Source organism: Castanea sativa, chromosome 3 (genome assembly GCF_040712315.1).
Source record: "Castanea sativa cultivar Marrone di Chiusa Pesio chromosome 3, ASM4071231v1".
In the NCBI taxonomy this organism is placed as follows: domain Eukaryota; kingdom Viridiplantae; phylum Streptophyta; class Magnoliopsida; order Fagales; family Fagaceae; genus Castanea; species Castanea sativa.
Window position 1 is genome coordinate 55,419,465 of NC_134015.1, and position 10,640 is coordinate 55,430,104.

General features: G+C 33.8%; 1 protein-coding gene across 1 annotated transcript; it reads right to left on the minus strand.

The window, feature by feature from the left end:
• Positions 1-3,080: 3,080 nt before the first annotated feature.
• Positions 3,081-9,064, minus strand: LOC142627234 (phosphate transporter PHO1 homolog 3-like). Its single transcript, XM_075801052.1, has 13 exons — positions 8,390-9,064; positions 7,521-7,875; positions 7,375-7,423; positions 7,058-7,129; positions 6,770-6,899; positions 6,547-6,667; positions 6,048-6,306; positions 5,850-5,954; positions 5,707-5,751; positions 5,291-5,440; positions 4,722-5,000; positions 4,355-4,491; positions 3,081-4,268 (listed from the first exon to the last, which is right to left on the minus strand). The coding sequence occupies exons 1-13, from the start codon at positions 8,973-8,975 to the stop codon at positions 4,169-4,171; spliced, it is 2,388 nt and encodes a 795-aa protein (XP_075657167.1). The 5' UTR covers positions 8,976-9,064; the 3' UTR covers positions 3,081-4,168.
• Between the last annotated feature and the right edge of the window lie 1,576 nt (positions 9,065-10,640).

Consider the following 10,640-nt stretch of genomic DNA (forward strand, 5'->3'; position numbering starts at 1 on the left):
AATACATGTTTTTCTCTTTTAAAAAAACATGTGAAAAAATAAGAGTCAACCCTAACTCAACCCATTTATAACCCATTTAAGATGATCCATTTTTACCTGAAACTAATTGGCCCCATTTTCTATGTCATTTTTACTTGACTAGGTTCAGGGACAGACTCAAGATTTCAAATTAGAGGGGGCAAGAGTATAAGAAAAAATACTCCAAATAGGCATCCATATTGTATTAACAAATTATAAATACACAAAATCATTATTTCTTAATATATTGAGATGCAATCAACTACCAACAAATGTTTTTTTTTTTTAATACTAGGCTGGCTAGGATTTTTTTTTTTTTTTTTTTTTTGAAGTTAGAGTATTCACAAGAGTGGTGTGCACCTCAAAAGCTATTTTGTATATTTTACCTCACTTTACAATACAATTAACATCAAATGTTCTATTTTTTACCACTTATTTAAAATAATATAAAAAAACTCATTAAAATAATAAAGGAAGAGAGAGGATTTGAGTTTTTTAATTGAAGGAAAATAGACATTAATTAACTTGCTACAGTTAATTAATATTATACCAGTTTACTGTAGTTTCAAAAAATTTAGTTTTAGCTTTTCCAATAACACATGGTCTTTTGGTTCTTTGATGGTAAAATAATTTTTTTTTTTTAAATTAATGTGACTACATAATGTAGTCTACATTAGGGCTATCCAAACCCATCCGGAGACCCGATCCACCCAAAGAACTCGACCGAAACCGATCCGACACCGGACGACCCGACTACTCCGACGATCAGCGGAGGGTCTTCTCCACCAGAAACCAACTCCGGCTAGTCAGTTTCGGTTTCTCTCCCCCTAAAACCTGAACTGACTGGCAAAAAACCCATTTTCCGACGAAAAAAATTCTAGATCTCGGCGGCGAAAAAATTCCAGATCTCAGCGAAAAAACCCAAATTCAGGCGATATTTCACGAGATTCGGTGAGATTTTGACCAGATCTAGCAAAATCTCATCAAATCTGGTGAGATTTCCATCGGATCTAGCGAAATCTCATAGATTCCGATGAGATTTTTGTCTAATTTGGACTTTCTCACTCTTTTCTCGCCATTTTTTCGCCGTTTTCTCAAATCTATGATACCAACCAACACATCTACCACCCATTGAAGGTTTGATCCGCCCGACTTGTCTACTCCGGCGGTCGGCAGCGGGTGAGATTTACTATCACCCTATTCCGTCGGGTTGGGCATAAACCCAACCCGGACCAACCCATGGACAGCCCTAGTCTACATCTCAATTCTCAGCATCTCCCAAGAAAATGAAGAAAAAATAAATAAATTCTATTGTAGTTTCTAGAAAATTTTAACTTTCTTATTTCTCTTTAGTCAATTGCCTCCTATAATTTTACTTGACTAGGTCCACAGTTTGTTTGCTAGTTGAGTGGTGTCCAAGTCTAGTCCTTGTTACTTACCAACTTTTCTTGTAGGGGGTTTAATTGAGGGATTTGGGTTGAGATTGTGTCCAATGGAACTGGTCACTGGATACAAGTCATGCCCAATTGAGTGCATTCCTCCTATCATTAATAAGAATTAACGAAATTGGACCCGATCTGAAAATTCAACCTAAACCCAAAGGAAAAATACCCAATACGAATTTGAAATTTTAAACTTAGTATAAAAACGAGTTGACCTATGACTAGATACTTTTTTTTAAATTGAATTTTTTAAAAATAATAAAATTCAGCCTTGAAATATCATTAACTTTATTTATGAAGAACAAAGTGAACATTTAAAAAGGAAAAAAAACATTTTGGTAAATAATTTCATAAATAGCTTACTTCCAATGTAAAAGGGAACATCAGAAAGAAGACGCCAACTGTTATTGTTGGTGATGTCCTTTTGAGTTATTGTTAATAAATTATGGGATGTAACCTATAAAAGTTTGATTTAGAATTGACATGTTCTTTCACTAAAATGTGTTTTAAGCTGTGTTTGTTTCGACGGAATTTGATTTATGGAAATAAATAAATAAATAAAATTAAAGAAAAATACTGGATTTTCGGGTGTTAATTTGGAGCAACTTAAATTATTGGCCAATTGGAAATTGTTTTTCAATTTACTATAAAATAAAAGCAATTCTAGCGGAAAAATATTTTACACTTTTATTTGCAATCCTTTCATTTTCTGCCCCACCCAAAACTTATCAACTGAATCTCCACCCCTCCCCTGCCTCCATTGTCAACCACTTAACCACTAGCCCCTACTAACATCCTCAATTGCCAACCATTGCCACCAGTTGCCGATCTCTATTTTTTTTTTTTTTGTCTAAAATGATTTTATTTATTTATTATATATATATATGCTTGGGAGATGAGAAAATGTGGGAAAATAGTAGAAAATATATTTTCGATAGCATTTTCATGAATGAGAAAAAAAAACACTTGAAAATATTTTCCAAACCATTTTCAGGAACTCAACCAAACAGTTGAAAATATTTTAACCTGTCGAACCAAATGCAGCCTTAATTTAATATCTTGAAATTTGATGACTTTTCCAGGCTTGTATCTATTGATATGACGATGAAATACTTTGGAAACGAATATCAAACTAATATTTCATCATGACTCATACTCATCTAGATAAGGGATATCCATAAATCAATGTCATCAAAATTGTAACCAAAAAAAACTTTTTGGCCTATTGTTTTAACTCTCATAGAATTCAATAGTAACACAAAATTCAAGAATGAGGTTTCATAAATTTTAACAGAAAAGTGCATGCATTATAATTTGCTTACTAAGTAGCAAATACATACATACATACATACATACATATATATATATATATATATATATATATATATATATATATATATATATATATATATATATATATATCATGCGAAAAAAATAAGGGCACAGGATAACCGAACCTGTTTATAACTTGTAATGACACAATTTGCACCCAAACCCAAACGTGTGTAGGGCTAGGCCCAAGTAGCCTTATACAATGAAATTTGTAGAGCGTGGGCTTGAAACTTAGATTTTATGGATATTGAATAACAAGTATGGTGGGCTAGATTGCCAATACATGCACAATGAAATGGTTTTATGACAAAAACTCTTCTCGGACGCTGGCCGAGGATGTCCTGTATTATTCTTTCTCATTGCCACAATAAATTACAGTTGAAGGTAATGGATACAATATTTTTCTCTTTCTTTTTTCAGATCCCCCTCCTTGAATGCCATTCTTTTCCTTTTATATCGTCTTTCTTCCTTCTACCGTCCTCCACGTATAACCAGATCACCAACCTAGATACTTGTCCCATCCACCGTCTTCTTGAAGCCCTCAAACAACAGCTGTAACACTGCCCACCACTGTTCAGAGGTCATTTTCGCATTAATGCGGTCAGAGAGGTAGGTGCAGAGTCTTTAATGCGATGGTAGCAGCTTTTTCTAAGATATTTTTTCTTCACTCCTCCTTCCTGTGCTCATGTGGAACATATCCTCCCTCATCAGACCTTTTAGAAATCCCTTACATACACCAGGATGTATGGCACGACCTTTATCTCATGGAGCCGAGGAAATTTCTCTCCTCGGACCATTTCCACCAATTTCTCTCGTAACAATTTGTTTGTGGGCCTTTATATCCAGTATAGTCATTATCACTGAAGACTCCTCAAACAAGTTAATATCCTCAGATCAAGCCCAAGGCCCACAAACACACTCTGACTCTTCTGTCCCCCACATAACCCATGAAAGATTACACGTGGTATAGTTTAGCATTTTTACTTGACTAGGTTCAGTGTTGTCTGCTTGTGTCATTGTATGTGAAGGGAGGAATACATTGATAATAGTGTAGAACAACCTTAGTAAAAAAAGCAAAAATTTTGTTACAATTTATTTTATGAGGTCAGGTAGTAAATTCCAAGAATTAAGGTTCTTGTAATATAATATTAAAATCTATTATTACATCATGTGAGAAGAACATTGTTCCAAGAATAATTTATCAACATAAATACATCATGTGTGACTGTCATGGTCACGGACTGCCTTCACAAAAAAATTATTGCGCCTCCATCTCAATTCTCAGCATCTCCCAAGAATAATTTGAACTTTCCTCGTTTTCCTATATATATATATATATATATATATTAATTACTTATGTAGAATGTTGAAACAGCCTATTCATCTTTATCTTCATCTTCATCATAGTTGAAGGGTAGTGGCACAGACTTGAAAGCTCGGTACTTGCCAACATTGTTCAAATGTTCATTCTCCAATCTGATCAATTATGCATAAAAATTTAGGATTATCACAATAAATGAAGAAGTTTTTGTACCAAAAAGACTTATTAAAATCTTTGTTACCTGAAGAAATTCCATATGCCACGACGAATGATCTCTAGGCTAGCTACAATGGCTGTTAAGGAATTTTTATGTAAGAAAGACAGTTGGAAACCCAATACAGTCTGCATCCATGCAAACCTCAGCAACACATTCAACACCTGCATGGTCATGAAATTAAAATTAGTAGTGTTACTGTGTTGGATGTTGATAAAAGCTAAGGAGCCTGCAGATGGAGTCATGGACACTGACACAGACGCGAGACAGATGGGGTTGAGATAGTTAATGATTAACATTTATCTTTGAGCATATTTTATGTTTATTTTAAGTGTTTAAAACAAATAACATCTATCAAAAGCTATGTAGATGCTACAGTTATTTTTTCTCTTACCATTGCTCCAAAATATACACTTTTGTGAGGGACTAATAGCTTGTCTCTCAACCAGCGGTTCTTAGATCGACGTTGAAGAAGCCCCCAATCTATAACAAGGTCCCAGTATGTAGAAACAATTGCTGCAATGGCTGAGAAAATCCAGGCTAATGTTTTCCAACCCATTCCCTTGTCAAGACTATAAGCAGTCCTCAAGATAACAGCCGCAATAGTCAGAAAATATTTAATGCCATTATATCCTTGCATAGGATCTCTCTCTTCATACAGGCGCCTGAGGCACTGAAAAAACAAATGAAAGAAAATTAAGTATGTCCATCAAGCAATTATCATTTAATTTGTGGCAGCAGATGAAGAAGAGCATGTGGGAAAACAAAAGGAAATTAAGTACGCCCACAAAAATCTTTCATAAAATTTCTCGCAGCTTTCTTAGATGTTAAGTTCATCACTTTTACATTACTTCACCAATGAAACCACTTTTACATACACCAATTCCACTATGATACCATTAGAGTTGTGAAGATTTTTGTCCCTAAACTTATTATAAGAAGAAGAAATGTTAAGGTTCGTACCTGAAGGAGTCGAGACCAGTATGGAATTACAGCAACAATGAAATAGAAAGTTTTGTATACATCGCTTCTTCCACAGGTGTGATGTCTGTGCTTGAAGTCTCCCCAACCATAGTAGCAAATGTAGAACTCAAAACTTCTCAAGGCTTGCACCTGCAAAAGAAGAATAAAATGATCAATATCATGGACTTCTGGATAGACAAGAGATTCGTAAAGCTGTTAAAATTTTTACTAAAAATGGTTTCCAAACTGATGAACAATGAATGTAATTGGTGCTAAATTAATAACATTGTATATCAATTTCTTTTCTTTTTTTTTTCCTTTTTCTTTTTTCGAAAGGTAACACATCAGTTGTTAAGGATTATTATTTTCTTTTTATTCTTAGGTAATTGATAAACAACATGCAACAATTTACCAACCTGGCTAGTGAGCTGATCAGCCAAGAAGAAATCTGGGAGCGTCACCTGCAGTAGAAAGAAATTCACAATGTTCATACTTCATACAAACCACCCCAATTTAACTTACTAATCTTATGCATTACTTTTTCTTGACCAATATATACCTTGTACAAAGGAGCAAGAATACAGTGAAAGAGACATGTCAGGAAGAAGAAACGACTTGAACGATACATGATGTTAAATGGGCAGAATAATATGATGAGTACAAGCTGCAGAAAAAGAGAGGAATCACAGGATTAGGTTCTGCCTATAGATTCAGAGGTTAAATGAGGAAATCATCAATTAAGTTTGATAATTCTTACAAAAACCAAGTTCAAAGGCAGAAGTTCGGTGTATGTTCCATAATCTTTTGTATTTGGATCCATCTCCATGTCAAGGTTTAAGAGCACACTGGCGAGTGCTAACACTGCAAGACCAAAACTGAGGAGGAGAATTTCTCGATACCCCAACTCGGTTCCTTGCTTGAATCCAAATATGAAGGAATAATTGACCCGGTATCGCCTCCAGAAGAATATATTGGCAGCATACATAATCATGTGTAGAACTATAAAGCCAAACAAGCTGCAAGGAGTTCAACATGTGAAACAAAAGAGTTATAGATCCCTATTGTTGGAAGTGGAAGTCATGTTCATTTGAATCTATTTTTATTCAGCTAGAACTTAATACTTGAATGTCTTGTTTGTTATGTTAAGTATTAAATTCATCACTTTCTATTTGTTTAATTAAGCTTTTGGATAAATGATACTTTATGATGGTATTAGAGTAGAAAATCCTAGAAATTCAATTTCAGAAGAAATATACCTGTAAAGGGGAAACATGTTTTCCATGTACTTTGTTGCCTCTGGCTTATCCATGATATTGCGTGCGCGAATAATTAAAATAAGGGCTAAAATCAGAGCTACTGTGCAGCCAGCAAAAAAACCTGAAGTTTTTACAAAGACCAAATTCAAGAGAAAGAAATTGATATCAGAATTGTCCCAATTCACTGTTAAGAAGTTTAATTCATCCTAATAAAAGATCTTACCAGTGGAAAATGTCGTCCTATGTCTTTCCCTCATTGCCTTGGGTCTTAGGATTTTCATGCCTTTGGTGCGGTTAGAATTAGAGAAATGTTTGATGAATGTAGTTTCAACCCTTTCCATAAGTTTGGTAATCTGAAATGGCAAATGGAATATCAGATTAGAAGGAAAGCACTTGACATTAATTAGCAACTCTTTTATAAGCAAAGCCTAAAGGTTAAGTAGTTTTGAGAATGAATGATCTGGTCTCCCCCTTCTTTCTTGCATTTTGCTAATGAATAGAGAAATTTTACCTCATCAGAGTTGCCAAGGGAGGAGTTATCCACCATTTTCATGTAAGATTTTGATGCATTTCTTGAAGTGATCTGCAATGTTAAGCTCAAAACGTAAGAACCAAAATCAATGTCCAAACCTTGGGAATAAGAGCAGTGTCTATTTGCTAGCAGTTTTTTTTTAGTATCTAAACATATTTTTTATGTACAGTTTTTTCTAAATACAACTATCTTGAACCAACTTTTCAACAATAAGCAAATCAACAAACTTCTCATTTTCATCCAAATGCACGCTATATACAATTTTTTTTTTTTTTTTTTTTGGGGAGGGGAAATACCTTATCATATTTCTTCATGATCTTTGAAAATGCCAGAATATTCAAGAAGCTGTATCATTCAAAGCAAAATGATTTACTGCATTCATTTAAAAGAAAGACAAGCAAATCAATCCATCCAAATTAAATAATAAACTACCATATAGTACCTGTAGTTCTTTAGAAGCCTAAGCTTCTGGTAAAATTCAACAAAAGCTCGCTTAAGTTGATCTTCAACTTTCCTCAAATTTTCCCTGGTGAAATTCAGCTCTTTCTGCACAGGGTGCTTGAGTAAGCCCTTAATGGTTGAACGAGGAGTCTCTAGAGTGTTGTTCATCTTCACATGACTAAGTATTTCAAGAGGAGCTGGTCTAGTGGCCTTCATGTTCTTTGGCCTCTGTTCTTGAACCTTTTGGTTGACAATTTCGATCTCTTTGTCATCTTTATCATCACTTGATTCATCTGATGATGGTCCTTGGTTGCTCGGACCCTCTTCAATCACATCCATGGACATGGGAACTCTTCCTGATCAAGGAGCAATTGATTAAGTTATTGCAGAGTTCTACTCACTGATATCAGTTTTGCAAACACTTTAATATTTTTGGCCTTGTGTGTGAAGCATAGTCATAACAAGCCACTATCTTAGTTAAATAAGTTCACACTACAAACACTTAGCATATCTAACCAAAAACACTTTTGTAAAGTGATATTACACTAGCTACAAATTTTATTACGTAAACTTTATAAACTGATTTGCTATTATACTTTTTTTTTTAATAATCCGATTGTTACAATAATGAAAGAGGGAGATTCAAACCTTGTTCTCCTCCTAAAGAAAAGTGCCAAGAAGCTACAAGGCTCTTGGTGATGTTTCATTTTTTGAATACAAAGTAAATATTTAGTGTGTTATTGGTAAGTTTTTTTTATAGTAAAATTGATAAGAATTTTAGCATTTTTCAACCAATGTAACACTAGCAGTTAACAACGGAATGGAAAAGGCACAATTATGAAAAATGAATAAAAAGCTTCAAAAACTTACTACTTGCTCTGGCTCCTTTTGGTGTTAATGCAGCCAATGCAGCTGCTGAAGCAGCAACATCGGAAGCAAGACGAGTCATCTCGACAGACCTGTCAAACCACCCTTGAGGATTCTCCACTTTGATCCTAAAAGCTATCAAAGCATCCATTTGTTTGTTCAACATAGCTGCTTCCTTCATCACTTCCTCCACTTTAGCCTTGTAAAACTTGTTCACTTTATTGAATTCATCGTCAAGTCTCCTAAAGTAAACCAATTCATATTCACCACCTTCATCGATGGACATGAGAAACGTAGTTTGATAACTTTGTGAGCCACCATGGTTCACAGAATTGACAAGAATGGCTTGGCTTTCAATGTCATCAGAAGCTGATGATGGGCTTGTGGGGTGGTTGTATCTTTGTGTTAAGCCACTAAAAGCTCTATAAAGTGTGAGCTTTCGTTTAAGGCCAGCTGGGGTTGCTGGTGGCTTGGTTCTTTGCTTGAAGCGTTGGATTTCTTTCAAAAGGGATTTAAGTTGATTGTAATCCATGTGTGCTTCTTGCCATTCAGGCACCATTTGTGCTGTGAATTCCTTCCCAAATTTCATGGTTTTTGTCCCTTTTTGTTGCAGCACAAAATGAAGAAATATATACTGAGCTAGTTGCTATAGTAAATGAGTGTAATATATCACCTTTATGAGATATATTAAGTGCTCCTTCTGATGTAACTATCTCCCTATATATATACATGTTGAGGACCATACTATTAGCTCATGTTTTGTCCGTGGAAGATTCGTAAGGAAAATTCAAATGAACACGTAGCTTACACGTGTTGGCCAGGTCTATTTCTTCATGTAGGAGAGAGGTACATCCGTACAAGTAAATGTGGGCTTTAACTTTAAAAAAAAAGTTAGCTCTGTTAACACGTACAAATTCACAATTTTTATATATAACAAAGATTTTTCATAATTTTTACCTTAATTTTTATATATAATAATCAGTTATTTATCATTTTTATACAAATTTATTACCTTTTTTTTACTACTCGTAATCAGTTACATAAAAAAAATTATAGGAAAATTATAAATTTAGTTGTTTGCGGTACAAAAGGTTTTTTTTTGGAGTAGAAATGTTATTTTCTAGGTATAGAAAATAGGATAGCAGTCACTATTGAAAATGTGAAGATCGGAGAAAATGAAGAATGATTAATTTACTTGACAGGGATATATTGCCATTTACAGTATATTTTTATGCTCATTTTCAAAGCCGCCTAACTTTTTTCACTTGTTTTTGTCCCCTGTCGGAGTTGCCAGGCACGTTCTTTGACCATTCTTTGCAAAGTTTCCAACGTACAAGAAATACTAATTTATTTTTCCTGTCTTCTACATCATTATGAACTTTCAAACAGAAAATTAACCCCATTGTCCACTGAATAATCAAACTAATTATTATTAGCTTAGAAATTTTTACATAATCACTTTAGGCAGATGAATATTTTCAAAATTTTAATGCTCCTAAAGTTCAATTTTGTAAACAATGCCCTAGAAAGGAGTAAATCAAGCAATTATAAAATAAATAAATAAAAAACATAAAAAAAAAAGTAGTAAATCAAGCAAATTCGTATGTACAGCTACAGTCATCCTTGGATCTAAAGACCTCATTGCCTCAAAACCCAATGCTTGTATTTTTTATTTCTCTCTCCCTTTTGGCCTCACAAAGAGGAAGAAGAATGTAATTTTCTAAGGGGAAAAAAAGATTTTTGAATATGTGAAATTATTTAGTGTAACTAGTGCACTGAATTTTTTAATCATTTTTTCCCATTTATTATAGTAAACCAGGAGTACGGATTGATTTCTTTTTTAATAAACTTTTAGTTTCTTAGAGCTGATTTTTTAAATAAAAAAAATTAGAGGGAAGAGATTAGACGAAATAAAACCTCCAAAAAGTATAATAATCTATTAAACTTCGTAAATAACCTTTATCCAAAACTCTCAAATAATCATAGAGTTAAACTTTTGTTTCTCTCGTTAATATAATGCTCCATTTTTAAATCAACTTGAGATTGGTAGAAAGGGTCATATCTTTGACAAGTTTGATTCTCTTTTTTCCTTTTTGCGTTACAGAAAATTTAGAATTTTGAAAAGTCCTTAATAGGAAAAATAATTTTGAGATAGTAGTGGTCTTGCTTTCCTATCCAAGCTGTAAAGGAGTCTTTAATAGACCTTATTCCTATTGTTCTTTCTGGTTGGGCTCTTTTTGATGAAGGAAAATGC